This window comes from Solanum tuberosum, unplaced genomic scaffold (genome assembly GCF_000226075.1).
Source record: "Solanum tuberosum cultivar DM 1-3 516 R44 unplaced genomic scaffold, SolTub_3.0 scf00174, whole genome shotgun sequence".
Lineage (NCBI taxonomy): Eukaryota > Viridiplantae > Streptophyta > Magnoliopsida > Solanales > Solanaceae > Solanum > Solanum tuberosum.
The window spans coordinates 418,279-439,629 of NW_006239103.1; the positions used below are offsets into that span (position 1 = coordinate 418,279).

A 21,351-nucleotide genomic window follows, 5' to 3' on the forward strand; every position below is an offset into this window, starting at 1 on the left:
GGGGGGGGGGGGGGGGGATCAAGGCTGAGTACTTTTATTCATTTAATTTTTATTTTAGAATCATATTTTTAATGTTTTTAAATCTCTCTTAACCTTTACACATTAATTAAAATTATCATTCACTTTGTTTCAATTTAAATGACAAATTTCAAGAGTCAAACTTTTTTACTTTGACATATATTCAAACGTATAATCTGTAAGATTTTTTAAATAATAATGTACATATTTAGAAATTATATAAAAAAAATATTATAAGTCACAAAAATTAATAATTTAAAATATTTTAAAAACATATCAATAAATTGTGGTCAAATATTTTTTGTTTGACTCTTGAAATTCAAATTATATCATAAAAATTGAAACAAAAAAGGGTAATTAATTAAAATCATTAATTAACATCCTAATTAGATTGGATGGATAAAATTAGCCCCTAAGAGTGTCACCTGACATTCTTTTTAAAAACTAAAATGGAGCATGGACAAGACACACTAACTAATCATCACGGTGTGTTTTATTACAAGGGGAAGGGGAATGATAATTTAAATAGGTAAATAGCATATAGTTGGAATATGAAACTTACAAAAAAGTTTAAGTGTTTGAGATTAGCGTTAAAATCAGAAATAATTTTCTCTTTCTGAAAGAAAATAAAAGAGTGACTATAATATTATTATAGTATTTAAATATAATTCAAAGATATAAATTCAATCCAGTCAGAATGAAATAGTTTATAAGTTATTTTCAAGATTTAATTTTTTTTTTTACAAAAAGAAAATAAAAGACTGGTCATAATAATATTGTAATGATAATTAATTTTTGAAAATTAAAGAGTGACTATAATACTATTATAATATTTAAATCTAGTTTTAAAATATAAATTCAATTCAGTCAAAATGAAATAGTTTTTAACTTATCTCCAAGATTTACAATTTTCTTTTTACAGAAGAAAAATAAAAAACTAACCGTAATAATATTGTTATAATAATTATTTTCCAAAAATAAAGGAGTGTCTATAATACTATTATAGTATTTAATTCTAATTCTAAGATGCAAATTCCGTTCAGTCAAAATGAAAGAGTTTATAACTCTACTTCAAGATTTATAATTTTTTTTACAGAAAAATAAATAAAAGACCGATCGTAATAATTTTAAATTTTGTTTTTTATATCTAAATTAAAGTCTAATTATTTAATAACATTAATAATGTAATTTTGGTACAACATTAGCTAGCATTAGCTAGAAAGAAAAAAAGCAAAATATAATAAATGCTATATAAATTATTTATCCCACTAATAATTTTTATTCTTAAAGATTCTATATAATTTTTCTTGACCACTTTTACTAAATTGTATTAGAAATTTATTGAAAAGGGCAAAATAATTCTCTAAATAGAAAAATAATTAATTGTTTAGATTTTATTTTTGGATTTATCATTTAACATCAATTGCATTAGTTTAGTCAGTCAAACTACACATTAAGTGCGACCATATCTACTTGCAAGTGAGAGTCTCACTGCCTATAAATTCTTCTCACAATCCGTAGAATTGACGTGCATCATTCAAGTCATTGACGCTTTTTGAAGAGATCAAAAAGGTAAACTCGATCTCTATTTAGAATTTTTTTTAGAGCATTTTTTAAACTAATGCATCTGACGATTTTTTATGTGAATAATTCAAAGTCTTACTTCTGATATCAGATAAGTCAGATAGGTAAGCTAAATTTCTTAGAAAAAGTCTCAAATTTGGCTTGATTTTGAATATTTATGTGTTTGACATTGTTTTCTCTTTTTCTTCTTAGAATGTCGAGTTCCAACCCTAGATTGTTCCTATGCCACATATGTTACCGAATCATTTTCACTTATCATGAATTTATGATTCATGTTCAATCTCACCCAATTCAATTGCAACCACAAGTTCATATATCAGAAGGTTCAAACAGGCTGAATTTAACACCACTGTCAATACTTGCACTACCAACGCAAAATGCAAGATTACTGAGAAATGATAGACATGTATTGCCACAAGAAACACCATCATACAATCGTTGGTTACAACCACATCCACACATAGCAGAACGTTCAAACAGACCGAATTCAACATCACAGTCAAGACTTGCAATACTAGCACAAAATACAAGAATTATGAGAAATGAGAGACACGTGTCACGAGAACCATCATCATATCATCGTCGTCCAGTCTGGCCCATGCATGTAACTCGTGGGGCACAAACGTTGATGTCAACAAGAAGTAATCAAGTCAGGGTTTCAAATTCAACTGATACAAATCTGACTGGAATTTCTCCTGAATCCATCACAAGACCTTTCATAGATCAGTTGGATGTTCCTATTCAACACATACCTCATGATGATAATGAAAATAATGGGTTAGATCTAACCTTAAAGCTTTGAAGTCAAGAGTATCCATGTCTGAAGGTTGTAGTTTTTTCTTTCTTGTGTTTTTCTATATTAGACCAAGTGGCAATAATTTGAATAATTTCTTAGATAGTCCAATTTTTTGTTTTTGTTTTACTTTCTTTTCAGAGTGTTATTGACCGTGCAATAGAAAATTTCATCTTTCTTACAATTCTAGAAACTGTTATTTCTATTTCAATTTGTTTGTCTTACTTTCCTTTTTAGTCTATTAAAAAAAGAATGTTTAATTCATTTTTTGACAACTCTTTAATTCTTTTTTTTCACATATCACCTTTAATACCACAAGATGAAAGGACATTTTAGTTTTTTTTTTACATATTGTTAATTTATGATCACAAGATATAAAAGTATTCTTTACTTTTTTAAACTCCATAAAAAAATTAAAACCTGACAAACAAATTGAAATGGATGAAAAAAAAATTTATCATCCCAAACTCATACAATAATGTATGAATAAACAAAACTTAGTACATGTAGTATTTATACTTGGTACTTATCATTTGTTACTTTCGATTTTGGACCTTAAATTTGCCCATGAAATAAATGGTGGTAACTAAGTGAAAATTCAATTATTATTCCTTCCTTTCCAACAACATTTTAATTAAAATAGTCGATAAAATTTAAGACGGAGAAAGTGGTGATGCTCTTTAATTGTATATGCTAGTTTGATCTTTGATCATCTAGATATCTCTTAAGCCGCTTTTGGAATTGAAATCAAATAGCTACATTTTTTGTGATCTTCTCTATTAAAATCGTTCACCTTGCACTCATCAACCAACCCCGAATATGTTTAAAATAAAGATTACTAGGCCCCTAAAATATAAGAAGTTTTCTCCTCATATGGCTCGAGATAAATGATTGGTTCAAGGTCTTATCTCTATATGAAATTCCATCTCTGAAATGAAAATTGAATCTATAAATATAAAATGATCAAAAAAATTCAAACTACTTATTTTTTAGGATCATAATTTAATTTTTCGGATGTATTGCTACCTTGACAAACTTTCCCCTTAAGAAAATTCAGTTAATATCATGTAAATCGATGATCAATTAAATTGATAAAAATAAATACTACTTTCTTTATTATTTTTTTTTTTTAAAACATTAATTATCTCAGACATTGTTTTTTTTTAAAAGAAAATTAATGACTCCATCTCTTGTGACTTGAGATTATGTAATATTTAAGATAATTTGCAAGAATTAATTTTTATTTATTGCTGATAAAAAAATACTGGCTCTAGTAATTTATCAACCCTCTTTTTAAGGTTAACATCTCATGCTTGGTATAGATATAGTCATTAGATAAATCTTAACTTATTTTTAGATACAATAACACCTTTTTACCCCAAATTTTCTTACTATTAAATGTGGTAAAGATTTATTTTCTACCTTTAAAAAATCATCTTTCATTCTTCTATTATTATTATCATTTGATATTTAGTAAATTGCATTTATAAGTCTTTAAACTCTCTAGCTATATACACCACTATATTTGAACCAAAAAAAAACAGAATAAATTTCTATTCCCAAAAAAAAAACAAATTCTGTCTTTCTCTATACATTTTATATTCTCAAAATCTTGTTGTTTATATAAAATCTCATTAACATCCCCAAATAACAAAGTTAAGTGCCTCATTTATCAAAAAATAAAATTTGAAAGGTGAAAACATGGGCTTTAAGGATTTTCAACTCAAGATGGCCAAGGTATATGTTCTTTTTTGTTAATCTATATACATTTTGTTTAATCTTTTTTATACTTTAATTATCAATAAATTTTTGAAGCAAAAACATGTAATCACTTCTAAATCGAGAATTTTGATTTATCTTTAATTGTTTTACCTAAATTGCACTCAATTACCCTAATTTAATTTTTTAAAATCCATTGTTAGAGTCCTAAACTAGCATAAATCTATCAAGGTTGTAACAATGTTTGAATTTATTGTTATATGTTACAATTCAGAGTACTAGGGAAAATTCACATGTCTATAGGTGCATTCATCTGTTATTTTTTACGTATATACAGTAGATGTTGAATTCCCTTAGCTTTTTCGTATATTTGAAACAGTAGATGTTGAATTCTCTTAGCTTTTTCGTATAATTGAAACAGTAGATGTTGAATTTCCTTAGCTTTTTCGTATGTTTGAATCTCCTTAGTGAAAATTCTAACTTGGTTTGACGTTTTTTCAATTTCTAAGTTTTTTGTTCATTTTTGATAGAAACTTAGGCTGAAAAAGTTTATTGGCAAAGAAGGAGGAAACAAGAAGAAAGGATCAGGAAATGGGAAGAGGCTTCCATGGATGATGCCAATAACTCATGGATATTACGTGGCGGAGGAAAGCCGCGACGGAGCAAGGCCACAAACGCCTCAAAGTAATAAGGTGGAGTGTGATAAAGTGGTGGTGCAAAGGGAACAAGTTGAGGAACAAGAGTGGTGGTTTTGTGGTGTTTTTGATACTCGAATTGGGGGCGGAGTTACCAAGTACCTGCAGGCTCATTTGTTTGACAACAATCTTAATGAGGTAATTAAAAAAACATGATCTTAGGATACTATGCTTCACAATTTTCTTGTGTTTTGTTTGATAACAATGAGCATAGATGTGATCGTTGTTTATTTTGTCATTTAGGTAAACAAAGCATGAAAAATAACATGTTTTTAGGATTCCTAGTTTCACCTTTTTCTTGTGTTGTTTTGTTTTGTCATCTTGTGTTGTTTGTCATGCTGCTTCTTGCAAAATTGTTTTTTTTATCTGTTTAAAGGTTGAATTAAGGCATCCAATGGTGTAACCTAGTGATCATAAGGTCTCGGATTTTTAAAGGTTAAGAATCATGATGTCTCGAATTTAACTCTCAGCAGGGACAAAAAATACTAGGTGATTTCTTCTCATCGGTCCTGACCTGCCTTGGTGGACAGAGTTACCTTGTTGGTAGGAGGTAACAAGTATCACTTAGAATTAGTCAAGGTGCGAGAAATACCAAGGTTATAAGAAGAAAAAAAAAAGAGGTTGAATTAAGGTTCACATAAAGATGAATTTATTTAATCCCATAATGTTTCATATTCTCAAATTGTTTTTATCTGTTTAAGCTTGAGTCAAGGTTTTCATTTGTATGTCACAGAAATGTTACAAATTAAGAAGTCTATGAAGCTATAATGGTAGATATTTACAATATGTATATACACACATAAAAAAGGCGCGTTTTTCGCACAGCTAGCTCATAGTGCAGGTCTCACTCGTATAATATCGTATTTGGCCAGACTGACTCACTCACGTACTCCTTATCGTGTATATTGTATATGGACGGACTAACTCACTTGCCTACTTCATACTCGCCTACTCCTTATCGATCTATATTTAATACTTTCTTCCATCTACGTAATTTAAAGGACAAAAACAAGAATGGAACCGTAAGCTCCTGTGTAATGTATGTTGTTGTGTGTGTGTGTTAGTAGCATTGGGAAAATTTTAAAAAGCCCTCAATGATAATCAATATGATCACCTATGAGAGGTCATTTTGATTGTTGGGCTAATATCTTCTGTTTCTTTTAGTGTATAATCAAAAGGCATATTTTATCGTCCTACGATTTCTGTTACTTTCTATTGTCTCTTGTACTTCGACATCTGCTTTGATATGCTTTTCCTTGAACCGAGGGGTCTATCGGAAACAACCTCTCTACAGTCTACCCTCCCCAGACTGGGTATGTTATTGTTGTTGTAGGCATATAGTTAGAGGTGTTTAGCTCATTTTTTGCGTCTATTTTCGTACAGTCACAGATGAAGAAGAAAAGCAAAGAAACATTGAAAAAGGCACATGTTCATGCAAAAGCTAAGGTCAGGGAAACAGAGAAACTAGAAAGCACCTGGAAAATGGGTTCAGCTTCTGCATTAGTCATCAATGGCGAGAGGCTAGTACTCGCGAACATGGGTGAATACAAAGCTGTAGTATGCAGAGACGGCGAAGCTTTTGAAATTAACAGAAAGCAACAGCAAACAACAAAGCCACATTGGTCACATAAGCTCTTCTCAGGTATGACATAATAATATATCATCCTTTGTGAAATTTCCTTTTGATGTAGAAAGAACTATAGCCTGAGTTTATCGTTTTTTGGTTCGTATCAGTTGCCAAACGCTCACCTAAAGCTGGAGCTGATAAGCCTTCTAAAAGGTCGGAACTTGTTGTTGGTTCTGAAAGAATTGATCGCGATACTGAATTTGTTATCCTAGCTAGCCCTGGCGTATGGGAGGTAAGCTCAAAATCCAACATTTCAACAAATAAAAAAGAGTTAATAGTCAGAAACACACCTAAAGTATCTTGTTTTTTCGAGTTTTATACCTGAACAACTATCAGTTATTCCCTTTTCCTACCTGAACGATAGTTACTCACACACCTGATAGTTCATGTATGAAACTCGAAAAACTAATATACTTTCGGTGTAAAAAGAAAGAAAACGAACCTTTGTGGCGACTGTTGATATCTGATTGAGAAATTTTTCGACAGGTAATGAAGCAGCAAGAGGCAGTGAACCTGATTAGGCATTTGGAAGATCCACAAGAAGCTGCAGAATGTTTAGCAAAAGAAGCGATAAATAGAATGAGCAAGAGCAATATTTCTTGCCTTATCATTAGATTTGAGTGATGCAGAAATGAGAGTTTGTGTAGTACTAGCATTTGTGAATGAAACTACACATTTCATCAACTTTACATACTCTGTATGAGTAATGCTTCCCATTTACAGAACTGGGAAGTTATATTTATATATTAGGAGTGATATATTTTTAGCATATTAAAGTTTGCTTTTTTCAAGCAATACTTCTGTAAGCTCAAGCTAGGATCTCAGAACTAGTTTTGGCAATGTCAAGAAAAAAAGAATTTCTAGATTATTACTTCTCTTCTTACTGTTTTTCATTGAATATTCGTTTTTCTTACGAAACAGACTTAAAGATATGAGCAGTGAAGATTCATATAGTCGACCTGAATGTGTTGAGTTGTTGTAGTGGATATTTTTTCCACTTTTATATTCATTCCAATAAATTTTTGGCCTTAACCTCCTTGAAGCATAAGGTTAAACAGCAATACCATGCTTAGTATAGTCCTACAAGTGGGGTGTCGAGATGGTAAGGTGGACACAGACTTTATCAATATATTTGTGAGTGGGGTAGAGAGGTCGTTTCTGATAGACTCGGCTCAAGGAGATAACTTTTTTGAGAAGATTTGAAAAAATTGCAAGAGACAAAAGCTATGATGGAAATATTGAAAGCTAAAATTAGCAAATATAACCAAAGTAAAAGAAACACCAGTAATAATAAAATTGAAGGACAGTATAATGTTAGTAGGGGATTAATAGGTGCTCCAAAGTAGAACCTTACTCTTTACCACTGAGGAGAGAAAATGCTCGACGACCTACTAACCATCTGCCTAATCATCGATATCCATACTCTTCTATCTAAGTCCTCGATGAGTTGAAAGTGCGTATAGCATATCTAATCACATCTCCCCAATTCTTCCTCGGTCTACCTTTATCTTTCCTCAAACCTATAACCGCCAACATCTTACACCTCTTCATTAGGACATATATTGTCCTCCGTTCACATGTCTAAACTATCTTGTCTCACTTCCCCCATCTTGTCCTCCATAGAGGCTACTCCCACCTTGCTTTGTATATCTTTGTACACTGAAAACTAATGTTTGAACCCCTTATAGTTGCCTTATTGAAGAGAAATTTTATTTTACTAGAGAACAATACTTTGAAGACTAAAATTTTCAAGAGCTAAGTCAATGAGGACAGTTTAATGCATTTTTCTATGGATGGTGAAAGAAAATTCTAAATGAATGACAGTAAAGTTTTGATACCTTGAAGCAGTAAATATACAATAGGAACTTGCAAAAATTTCACTGCAAATCCAAACTGTAGAGTACATTGAAAGCTGACATACAGTCGAAGGTATATACATTTCTCATCTTAACACAACACATCTTTACAGTAACTAAATTTGCAAAAGAAACTGTTTTGGGAAGTCATAAACAGCTGTGACTAATCACACCTCCAGCTGACAACCAGAGGAGCACTTGAATAATCTTGATACTGAATGCTGTCACCTATTCTCGCTAGTCTTGCTTCGAAAGGGAGATAACAAAGAGAGGCGAGCTGTATCCAAGAACAAACACCTCAGTTTCTCATTCATCAATATAAATAATAAACATGTAAAACTTGAAGATAACATAAAATCTTACACTTCTGTGAAACATTGCCAGCAGTTGGGGTTTCATCTTGGGAGATCAAATTCTTCAAAGTGAAAACTGGAAGAGACAAGGTATAAGGTCAGTTTATAGATATTAACGAGCAACACGGGAGAACAAATTATTGTGGATTCCATACATGAGGCGGCGTGTTGAGAATATAATATAAGTATGTAAAAGTGTGCTCTCTCTTACAACTTAAACCTTTAGATGAGACGGTCACACACTTCAACACATGAATTTCAATTGTGCAGATGGGATTAGAGCTAAGCATTCAGGATTAAGTCACAGTTGTCCATTGAGTCCTCTAGAGTAAATCTCCCCAAAACTGTGCATGATGTTGAAAGACATGCCAGCCAAGAACTGCTTCCCCCATTCTTCTCAACTGACAACCCAACAGTACTAATCCCCTACCCTTACACCACTCCTTTACAATCACAAACAGTTCTCTATTAAACTTGTTTTCTTCTCTTTTTATATCTTATTTTACTTGTCCTCTTGTTCTCTGATTTTGATGCTCCCTATTTGGCAAAAAGCAACACGCAGTGCTAATTAAGAATTTGGTGTCTAAGACCAAAACCAAGCAAAGACACCATCCCTGCCTGGCTGCAGGCTCAAATGATAGCTGGTCATAAACTTCATTTTTGGATTTATAAGAAAACTAATATTATATTTTTGGATAAGAACATCTTTATAATGTAAATAGGAAATGTGTCAATCGATGTTTTCCACTACGGCTATCAAATTAAGAGATCTGAAAGATCGTTACCTTCACTAGGCAAGGGAGCATTTGTGGCACTATCATCCTGCTTCATGCTATTCATGCTTGCACCATTTGATTCTGCTCCTCCAGAGGTGTGGTTCTTCTTTCCAAACCTCAGGAGGCGTTTAAAACCTTTTGGTGATTCCTTCACTTGAGTCCTTTCTGCAGCTTCTGGATTGTTATCTACTCTAACAGTGTGAATATCAGGTGCATGAGCTTTGGCAATTTCTTTAACTGTTGATCCTATGTCTGAGCTCGATGGGAATGCTTTAGCAAACTCCAAGTTTCTGGTACAAGGGTCCTCTACAGATGAGACACGAGCATACGGAGCACGATAAACAGTACTTCCGATATTTGCAAACTTGGGTGTGTCATCTGCACAATTCGTCCCTGTCTGCAAATATTAAAGGTGGAAGATTCAATTTCTGATGTTCCATATGCACGGCTAATTCTTCTTTTCTTGTTTTTGAGAATGAACAAGTAATGTTAATTCAATAAGAGCTCAAACAAGCGAAGCAGAAATTAAAACTTTTAGCAATTAAACATACGCTAATGAGAATAACCCCATAGGGAACCATGAAAAGCATAAAATTAAATCCGCTGGCATATAAATGATTACAAATATCCATAGGAGCAACATGCAACACCAATATATGATTTCTCTCCTTTATCAGTAAGTTTTGTTTAGATGTATATTCTAAGTTTTCCAGACAAGGCTGTTTAAGTGAAGATATATTATTTTTTTCCAGTTAAGCTTATGCAGCTGAAAATTAATTTAAAACCAACATGTAATTAATTGAAATGATAGCTCCCTCACATCACAGAATATCAACAGATCAGGCACCCAAGAACACTAAAATGCCCCTAACCCCGCCGCCTCGAATACCCCTTCTTACCCCATGCCACCGAAGAAAAAAGAATCAAATGAGATCAAGTAGATTCATATTCCAGATAAAACTAAAACGTCAATTTTGAAGCCGATTAGCAACTTTCTCAGTAAAAAGATAAATTAAGTTATCTATGCTGCTTCTGGAAAAAGGTTTGCTAGATCAAGAACATTTTTAATGAAGAAAATCACGGACATTTTATCTTCATGATCTACTCATGGTAACTGTAATTACCATATGATCAACTGAGATACTAGTCACTGAACTGTAAGAAATTTTAGTAATTGTGTTGTGTAAATGGAAACATCAAAGAGTACCAGCTCTTGATTTTACCCAACTCTAGTAGTCTTACCTCATGGGAATTTGACAGCTCTTGCAGTCGGCTAGGAGCAGGTGCTCTAATAAATCCTTCAAAGGGTGACGGTGGGTCACGTGTAGAGGCATAGTCAGTTCTCTCAACACTGTTAATGTTGTCACATTCTGCCATAGCCAAGTTCTCTGATGATGAACTGGGAACAGCCAAAGAGGGCTTCTTCTCCTTCTCAAGCATAACAACAGTTTTCTCAATAATGTTTTCATCTAGATCATTCTTGTATGATTCAATGACTTCATATGCTACAGAAGGCCTAACATTCTTCTCCATAGCTATGTTCTCCGCAGCTGGTTTGTCTTGTAGTAAATCTGACGACTCTTTGGTGGTTCGGATTTTCAGCTCAGGAAGAGTTGCAGCCTTCTTTTTGTCAAGGTCTATGATGGCAGATATTTTCTTGCTCTCAGGCACATCAGAGCGCTTTGTCTTAGACACTGGTTCGGCACTCCGAGCCTTGGGCTTTGATACAAGTTCAGCACTTTGTGCCTTCCGTAAGGTACCAGGCTTGCTGCTGATTGCTTTGGGCTCTGATAGTCTTCTTATTCGTGCCATGGATGCCTTTGAATCAGGAGTAACATCATTGTTTTCTTTTTTCGGTTCAGACAAGGATGATGCTGATCTACTCAATTTGTTACCAGCCAATTTGCTGCCATCAGTTGATTTGCTGGCTTTAGAGCCCTTTTGCACACCATTTGACCCCAACGGAGTTCTTATTTTGGTTCTTTGCAATGGTGACAAGGATCCAGGCTCTGAGTCACTGAACTTAGATCCCCTGAAGGTGCCAGGAGAGCTTTTTGCTGGCAATTTTCTTGTTTGGATTGTTGGTGCTGGAGAGTGACCAGAGCTGGGGCCACCTCTGGATGCAATTCTCTTTTGCCTTTCCAGTTTTAATGCTTCAATGCGCTTTTGGTCTGCCTCTTCCTGCAAAATTTTAAAGTTCCACCTATTAAACTCGGAGGAGAATATATCATAAACAGGTTAGATTTCCCAGAAATATCAAGCTATATATCAATCACTAAAATCGTCTACTGTGGAAAAAGGGGGAAAAGTGAAAAAAGGTTGAGTCAGTGCACCTTTTCTTTTTTCATCTTCTGCATATCAGCTTTGAAGGATCTTATCCTCTCAGCACGTGCTCGTGCATCATCCAAAGGACTTGACTTTGACATTTTTCCTTTTCTTATTGGTCCTCCACTCCTTTTCTTGTCCGAAGTATCAACAGTAGCTTTTGACCTGCGATCTTTCTCTGATTTTTTTGAATCTTCCTTAACATCATTGGAGACTCCATTCTTTCTTTTATCCTTTGAAGCAGAACCTTCATTGCAAACTTGCATTTCATAGTCTAAAGCAGGGTCATAGACACCCAACCTTTTCTCTGTTCCACGCTCAGACATCAAGCTAAAATCATTAGGCTCGTAGCTCATAATTCCAGCAGAGCTGTTTTCTGATTTTTGATGCGCCAATGGAAGCTCAGAGTCCATGTTAATGGCAGTTCTACCATCTGGTCCAACGTCATTCAATGACATTGACCTAAAAGGTACTACAAAAGACTCATCAGTCATATCATGTGAGGAAGCTTTGTCTAGCTTATTAGTATGCTCATATGCATTTGGATCTAATGAATTTCTCAGCCCTGATTGATTTCCTCGACCATTCAACATAAATTCATCATTTGCAGTTCTACGCATGACTTTTCTTCCATTTATCTCAGTAAACTGCATGTCCACGTGGTCACCAAGTCCTTGTCCATTGTCATATCCTCTGCTAGAAAGTAGAACTTCACCATTAGAACCCCTGGACATGCGAGATATCTTTGCACCAACTGTATGCATATCACTCAACCTATCCTTCATTTCAATGCCGTCTTGGGCACCAATAGCCAAAGGATCATTGGAAATGGTACTTTTTGGTCTCCTCCTTGCATCTTTCTCCATTGCGAACATGCCATCTTTGTCATCTTCATTACCTTTCAATAAACAATTTTGAAATGCCAGCCAGTGCCCACCATCAGCTTCCTTCTCACAAACAGTGTCATCATCATATAAAATTGATTCAGTGCGGCTTCGTCTTGTTTTTGATGACCGTGAAGTTCCCTTTTTCACCAGGTCATGACCGCTGCCTTCTAGATCTTCACTATCAGCATCATTTTCCGAACCAGAAGCTGCTTCTGATTCGCTATCATTAGAGTTCTTTGCTTTAGAAGTGATATAATTAATGTTACGTATAACAACCTTTCCTGATTGATTTTTCCTAGACCGACCAGCCTTCTTTCTCTGACTATAAGACCCTTCATTGTTCAATTCTTCATCTTCCTCTGAATCACTGTTGCTCTCTCTCCTATCCGAAGACTGTCTTTTCTTTCTACTCTGCGGAGTGACACCCGTTCGAGGGTCTTCCATTCCTGGATAAGGAGGTCGATAGAGATGTCCATTTCCTGGATAAGCTGGATAGTAAGGTACTCCTTGCATGGGATATCCTTGAAAAGAAGGTACGCCAGAGGAAGGAGAATGCATTGGCCAGGGTGGATACATTGGATGCAGAAATTGATATTGTTGTTGACCATTTGGACTTTGTTGATCCAATGGAGGCCTTTCTCCTATATTGCAAAATAATACATCAGATCTTATCAACTCTCTCAAGAAGGCACATGTTGTACAAAAATATAACATGCCTAAATCATCCTACTCAACCCTCACAAACCATAAGACTATCCAAGGTCAGAACTGAAAGGAACCCCGCCCAATGAACATTTTGTATGTCAAAAAAGAGAAACGAAAACTAGAACCTCAATGAATAAAAGAATGTATGTTATTATTTTTCACAAGAAATCCAATAATTTTTTGAGAAAACCCCTCTAAGAATCTCCAGAAAAGTGCCTAGAGTTCCTCAGAGCACATATTCTGGCACAAGGTTATCTGGACCATCCCTTGCCAGTAATTTTTCATACAGCTTAAAGTTGAATGAATCATCAAATCAGGGTAGGCTAGTAAAACCTTCCAGAGACAATAAAATATGGCCTCACCCAGAATCCTATATGATGAACAAGTTATGATAAGAGTACCACCCTTCAACAGGATTGCTTCGTTACCTGAATTACCATCTGTGCTTGATTTCACATAATTCTCAGAAGCCATCTCGCTGTTGGAATCAAACTGCTTATTAGCAATATTAGAGAGGAGAATTCCAGATGCATTCATTGCAGCAATGTCTAATTGATTTGCCATTGCTTCTGCAGCTTCAATTTCAACCCATTGTCCATTTTCATGCTTTTTCTTCCACAGTTCCATAAATCGTACACATGCATCTCTGCCACATGAAAACATATAATGAATCATAGAATCGTTATGCAATTTTTTTGAATTAACCTTTTATTTGTGACTCTTCTAATAGTTTGGAAGAGAAGTAGAAGTTGCTCCTGGTTGCTTACCTTAAGCGTGAGGCACCAAAAGATTCGGAAAATGATACCATCTGTGCCATACGATCAATATCAAAACCAGCAGCTACAGCACGAGCAAATGCCATTCCTTGTTCTTTTTGAAGCACAGACTTGCGGGTCTCCAGGACCTTCAAAAACTGTACTCTGGATAAGAAAAATCAATCAAAATGCGTTCGAGCTGTTACTAAACTTGAATAATTAGACTTTTCATATATGTAACAAGCTCAAAGGAACTCCATATAAGTTTCTGGAGATTCTTTAAGGCCTACCAAACCAATAACAAACTGAAGGAAACTTCAAAAGCATGAGCATAGGCTGGTGACATACAACTTATGTCAATACTAAAAAATGGAAATAAAACACAAGCAAATCCAGCCTTTATTTTGACTGCCCCAGTTTGGAGGCCAATGAGAGTGAACTCGATATGCAATATTGAAACAAGCCGGCATGCGTAAAGACTGAGGGGCTGCAAACAAGGATTTGATTTTAAGCGGAGAATCATGAACAAAGAATAGACATACAATAGATCAAGAAATAATAGTGAATTTTGACTAGCCATGGTTTTAATAAAGTGGAGGATCGTGAATGTTCCGTGTCAAAAATATTAGTTCGGTTGAACCCATACCTAAGGCTACATCCGCCACTGACAAAGGAACAAAGATGCAAAAAAGAATCTGTCAAATTCTTCTACTTGATAAATTATCATCAACCAATCCTAATCCACATGATGATAAAGTGAGACCACAGTCTCGTGTAATTCAACGAACAGAAAAATCTGCTGAAATGATTTGTCACTCACATACCTTGAATTTTCTTCCTGCAAATCTGTTTGAGGTTGATGTTCCCCCGGCTGCCCGAAAATAAACCAGATAAGGAAAAATGTATAATGTTGTGCAACATTTGAAAGAATACAATGTGTTCAGTCACCTTGTAAAGAACAATAGCTTTCTCCTCATTGACATCTGCTGTAGATTTAGTACCTGCCCATAGTTCAGTGTTTTTTCAGTACCTTGTGTCATAAACTAGCAATTTCACATAACACTGGATGATAAAGCCCACTGCTACTTAGCTGATAGAAGATGGAAGAAGAAGAAAGATTTATTGACAAAAATAAGTGAGGAACTTGCAGTGTCTAGATATCGATATCAAAAGCAGTATTTCCTTGCAAATGAAGGAACCAATCAATGAGCAATTGAAGGGGGGAAAAGTTAAAAGTGGGAAGAGTAAAATTAGCCAAGAAACCAAGACCATAAAGTTTAGAACAGAGTATCACTTGACCTGTGTGATGATGAGAACGGAAAAAAAAATGAATTGGCCTTGTTCTGTTAATAATGATACAAGTTTTTCACTCAGAAGTACCTGCAAAGTTTCCTGCTGGTTTAGCTTCTTTGTATTCAATCTGTTGAAGAAATAAAATGGTTGGAGTGACGTCTTGACAATCAATGACACATGAAATTTCTGAAGATCAAGTAAATACTTACTGGCCCCTGCCCACTATCATTGTTTCCCTGAAGGGCTATTGCTTCCTCAATCTGCAAGATCTCAGATTCAATGGTGTATACCCTTTCCAAAACCTCCGGATTGCTCACAAAGCGAACAAACCTATTAACAGATAGAAACATTGGACCAATTGATATTAAATAAACACTGGACTGATATGTTTCTACACCATTATCACACTCGTATTCTCTTTTTAATATTTCTCAGTGTCTGTAGGACGTGCCAAAACAGCTTAATCTAACAGGGTGTGAAGCTTTCATGACTGAACTCCTGGACACTCCAGAATAAACTTTATATGATAAATGCTTACAAGAGTTATTTTGGTTTAGCTTGCTGGTTACACAGAAAGGAGGGTAAAAGTTTCCTTTATTGGTTTGCAACAATATGGACTGTCCCTAACAAAGGTTCCGACGCATTTAGTGAGAAATGTATATGAAAAAGTTTATCCCTTTGCACATGAGACATGACAGATTACAATGTCGACACAAAACTGATATTAAGATATCATGAAATTGATAATTGGAATTCTTACAATGTCAACATAAAATTGCACAAACCTTTCCACTGTGCCCTTTGTAAACCACGAATCATCAGCGTGAGCATCTGGTTCCAGAAAAATTGAGTAACCACCCTTGGCAATTTGATCCTGAGCAGTTCTCAAGTGAGCAAGAAAAGGAGTAAGCAATCCAGAAGCTATTTTCTCTTTCTTGTCATTGGCTATAATGAAAAGATCACACCTGAGAAAGAATGTATTTGATTAGTACAGAGAAAGTCAGCAGCTCCGCTCTACGTCCTTCAAAAATGCTTTTGCAAGGAAAGACATTACACTCAGCAACATATTTACTATCCAAAGGCACAAAAACCAAATGACTACAGCAATGCTACTCAAAATACTCGAAGTTCGATTATTCAACCAAAATAGTGGCACCCATGATCCTATAACGAAGAGACAAGTAGAGATAAATTGCATCTGCCTATGCTCTTAATTTTTCAGTTTGCATAAAACTCAACAAAGATAAAACAATAGTAGTAGCTAACTTCGGTGCAGTTTTCACATCATCCAGATTTCAGACTCTTTAACCAATCAGACAGCAATGCCATTTCCATTCAATTAATAAAAAGAGAAGAGAAAAAACACAGAAAAACTCTAACCACCTTTGAGAAAATGATAAAAGACTCTTAAGCATCATACTTTTATCAAAACCACGTATTCCCAGATTTACAAAGGGAAGACAGTGTGAGGCTGCATAACAAGATTGTTGAATATCCAACTGGATTCTCAATCTATATGTTCAAGGAGGTTTGAATTGCATTTTACACAGTTAATTCTAACATGACTGTAAAGACATGACACTTGGGCCTAACTCAACCTCAAAAGCTAGCGGGAAGGACGGCCCAAGTCCATATAAGCAAACCACCATTCAATTCCCCAACCAATGTGGGAATATAACAGTGACAGAAAACCATAAGTCAACAACCAACTAAACTTTCAATCTCAGACTAGTTGGATTTTGCTATATGAATCCTCTATATCCATTCTGCTTTATTCAGGCCCAGTTTGCTCCAACACTGGCAAATAATTTAAGACAAATTCAGTTTATTCTAAAACTAAACATCCTCTAAATCTCACATTTGTCTGACATGACATACAACCCTCTAACAAGAAAACAACAAGTTCAACATAATCGTCATCAATCATATAAACCCAAAGAGATCAATCAACATCCATACAAACACAGTAACAAATCATTGTAAAACACCATTCATGAAATATTAACCAAATAAAAAGACAACATTTTTTCAGTATATATACCTAGTTCTAGTAGGAGTGAGCTGAAAAACAACCGAGTCAAGTCGAGTACTCGACTTCATGATTCTTGCAGCTCCAATTCCTTCACCACCAACTCTTAGATCTTCAAAATGAGCTTCCAAATCTTGAAACAACAAAACCTAAAGCTGAACAAAACAACCCCAAATGAACCAATCAGTAAAACCTCACTGTTTTCATCATCAAGATTCCATTTTTACACAAGAAAAACACAAAAGCCCGCTTTTTTAGACAAAAAGAGCAAAAGGGTCTGTAGTAGACCAAAAAGATTAAAAGAAACTTCACTTTAATGGGTTGTTTTCATACATTAACACTCACCCAAATCAAAATGTCATTCAACAAAATCAAGATTCCACCTTTACATGCAGCAAACTCACTGACCCATCACCCAATATAGCTCAAAAAACACACAGACACACACTATATGTGAAGGATCCGAAGAAAGAAAGCAACTTTGGATGCCCCCACTGGAGAGAAAAATCTACTTCCAATATACTAACAAAGAACAAGATTCCCCCATTTGGATATATTATCGCCTAAGGTGAAAAAAGAGAAAGGTCAAGGGTATTTTAGGTATTTCGTATAAAAAGTGGAGCACTAAAATATTAGAGGACAAAATGGAGAAGGTGTGATCAGAGAACATTTTCAAAAAAGTGACAAAAGTACCCCTGAAATGGGAGTGTGTTGTCCAATGTGGAAATATGAAAAACCACCAACCAGGTTTCGAGTTTGAATCCCGAAGTCATTTTTATCAACGAAAAAAAAGGTCTTAATTTTAATACTCCATAATTTTTTAATTTAATCGAAATTTAACATAAGGATTAAAAAAAACACTGTGAATGATGCTAATTTGCGCTTAGGAAAATGAGACCTTTTTTTTTGTGGTGACAGTCAAAGGGGCAGTTGTACATCAATTATATGCACTTAATTTATGTTTTTATTTATTTATTTATTTATTGAGACAGCTTTAAATATTACTGCTCTTTATTTTCATGGAGTGTGACATTGAGCTTTACATGTTTTTTATTATTATTAAGAAACGATTTCGAAATCTAATTATATTGCGTATGTTGTATTATTATTATTTTATACGAAGTTGTTTTATAATGTTAGGTTTCAGAATTATGAAATTATACAAGCTACGTGATTTGTTTGACCATTTGGGATTAGCTTTCGTCATATCTATGAATATAAATTGTATCTCATGGATAATTGTTGATTCGATATGAGTTTATAATTATATGATATGTTGCACTTGATGATATAATCCATAAGATATGTCTAGTTAGGTGTATGAAATTTTAATACGAAAAAAAAAATTCTATCGAATTTCAGAATAATCGAGTTTGTATTTATTTCTTATAAGTGTTGCATCTTGCAAAGACCTCTAATTTCGAATTGTGGCAGAAAAATAATTTAAAAAATATTTTTCCAAAATTAAAAACTTTTTCACATAAATGTTATTCTTCCCAAACAATACGACACCAAATATGAAATGAAATAGCTGTGACAATCAAGACACGAAATAAAAGAATCACAATGTGACTATAAATATCATACCTAAATACTATATACAATGAATTTGGGCACATGATTGCCTTGAATACAATAAAATATTCCAAAAAAAAAAAGTTTCAATGGGTTTTAAGGGAAAAAAAATTACACAAATGTCATGTCTTTTTTTTTTCCTCATTCAATATTTAATATATGTCTTGACATAAATTAATTCAGACTCAAACTAAAAAATTTCACTTTGAGATTGATTGATTCGAGCTTATGTTGAAAGTTCCACTTATTTTCTATCAAAAACAACTTTATATTTCAAGCTCAAACTAAAATTTTTAATTAAAAATAAAAATATATTTATCGTTACGTGATATTCTCGAATAAATCACATATGGTATGTCTGTTGCATTGGTTTGTCAAAAACTTGTCAATTATTGGAACAACAAACATTGGATGCTTCTAACAGAAATTTCTGGATCTATTAATAGTGCTATGGATAAAATATAATTTTATTGTTAATACAGTACAAAATGTATCGTATTTTATACTATACTATTTTTTTCCATAGTAGAAAGAAAATATTTTTGGTCATGTGATTACAGTAGAGTTCAAGCACCCCGTTTGATAATAAAAATTGTGAAATTTTACAAGAATTTTTTTCAAAATAAAAAATAGTATTTGAAAATTAAAATTGTGTTTGATTATGATATAAATTAAAATTATATTTAAATTTTTGTAAATGATTTAAAGTGAGTTGATATTTTTAAAAATTTTGATTTTCAATTTCAATATTTTTGAAATGTTATGGCCAAATATAATTTTTGAAATTCAACTCCAAAATAAATTTAAAAAATGAAAAGTATTCATTGTCAAACGGCAACTTTAAGTAAAGGAAAAGGAAAAAGCATAGCAGCCAAAATAGAAAAGATAATATTCAAGTCATAGCTCCATATTTTTTCATTTTGTTCACTTTTTAGGATATTGTTTTTGAACCAAAATAACATATATAACAAAAAGCTGAATTATTAATTCTCCAGCTTCACTTAGATCATTCTTTTTAAGGCAAAATTACGCGTATAAGCATACATATACTAGCTAATTAGTTAACATGATTATAGTTTGTCTTAATTACAATTCGCGACCTACTTTTAGTTATAATTATGTGGCTTAACTTTTTTGTTTTGTATAATTCGCACATTTGTATAATTTGGAATTTGTATAATATAATTTGTATAACTTTTGTATAATATAATTTAGATAGTTGTTTACACTTTTGATGTTTGTAATTGTATAAATTCGTTATTTCGAATTTATACAAAAATAACTGAATTATACAAATGTACCCGCGAACCATACAAACCTGCGAATTATACAAACGAAGCAGCTTAAACTGTAACTACAGCCCGTAAATATGCAAACTATAGCTATGGAACATAATTAAATTTATTATAATGGCTATTTGCAAAAGTTACCCAACCTTTAATTCTTTTCTTTTCTATAACTAAATTCGAACCGTCCATTATATCTTTTTTGTCTTTGAAACAATCATTATCTAATACACAAATAGTTCCAATATATTTAGCTTTATCTTCATGATCATGAAATAGACTAGTGCCCACACAATAATAGGATAATTATCTAGTAGAATAATAATAATCACTAATATAGTTGTTGAACCACCTCTACATATTAATCTTTTATAAAGAATAATAATAACATACTTTATTCAATATGTTATCATCTACTGTGTGATCCGAATTTAGTCGGAGCTCCAATGTGGGCTCCAGATATTGGATGGGAAAATAACAATAATATGTTATCATTTACTGTGTGCGATTCAAATTTGGTCGGAGCTTCAATGTGACTTCCGACATCAGGTGGGAAAATAATAATATGTTGTCATTTGCCGTGTGTGATCCAAATTTAGTCGAAGCTCTAATGTGGGCTTCAGACCTCGGATGAGAAAAAAAAATATGTTCTCACTTACTATACAAAGTTCAATAGGTATATCATTTATGATTTGTTCTTAGAGAACCATTTTGTTATGTTGCGTAGTGTGTGTTAATTTGTCAGGTTTTCAATCATAATAGTATTTCATTTTTATAGGGTGTGATTGGTACGAAGGAAGATATTTTTCATGAAAAACATGTTTTCTGAAAAAAGGGTGAGAGTGAAGATGAAATGTGTTAGAGCGTTGAAAAATTAAAACAAAGTCAATAAAAAATGTCACTTGTGGAACGTGACTTCCGTACTTTCAATAGGAAAATCATTTTAAAGAAACTTGTTTTCCAAGACAACATACTTTTCAAAATTGTTACAACTTTCTGAAATTCAATAAATCGTTTTCACAATTTTCACTCCAAATAACTCACAAAAATTTACAAACAACTCTGATTATAAGAA

At 33.5% G+C, this 21,351-nt stretch overlaps 2 protein-coding genes across 2 annotated transcripts; one reads left to right on the top strand and one right to left on the bottom strand.

Moving 5' to 3' along the window:
• Positions 1–4,096: 4,096 nt before the first annotated feature.
• Positions 4,097–7,060, top strand: LOC102580204 (putative protein phosphatase 2C-like protein 44). The gene is given in 5 exon segments (XM_006354478.1): positions 4,097–4,132; positions 4,645–4,947; positions 6,193–6,478; positions 6,544–6,668; positions 6,923–7,060. Coding segments are annotated over 5 exon segments (888 nt in total).
• A 1,194-nt stretch (positions 7,061–8,254) lies between these two features.
• Positions 8,255–17,975, bottom strand: LOC102583985 (uncharacterized). The gene is made up of 14 exons (XM_006354409.2): positions 17,761–17,975; positions 17,428–17,570; positions 16,172–16,351; positions 15,596–15,716; positions 15,474–15,513; positions 15,042–15,094; positions 14,918–14,964; positions 14,106–14,258; positions 13,767–13,984; positions 11,755–13,274; positions 10,664–11,602; positions 9,431–9,818; positions 8,656–8,721; positions 8,255–8,569 (listed from the first exon to the last, which is right to left on the bottom strand). The coding sequence occupies exons 2-14, from the start codon at positions 17,484–17,486 to the stop codon at positions 8,517–8,519; spliced, it is 3,837 nt and encodes a 1,278-aa protein (XP_006354471.1). The 5' UTR covers positions 17,487–17,570; positions 17,761–17,975; the 3' UTR covers positions 8,255–8,516.
• Between the last annotated feature and the right edge of the window lie 3,376 nt (positions 17,976–21,351).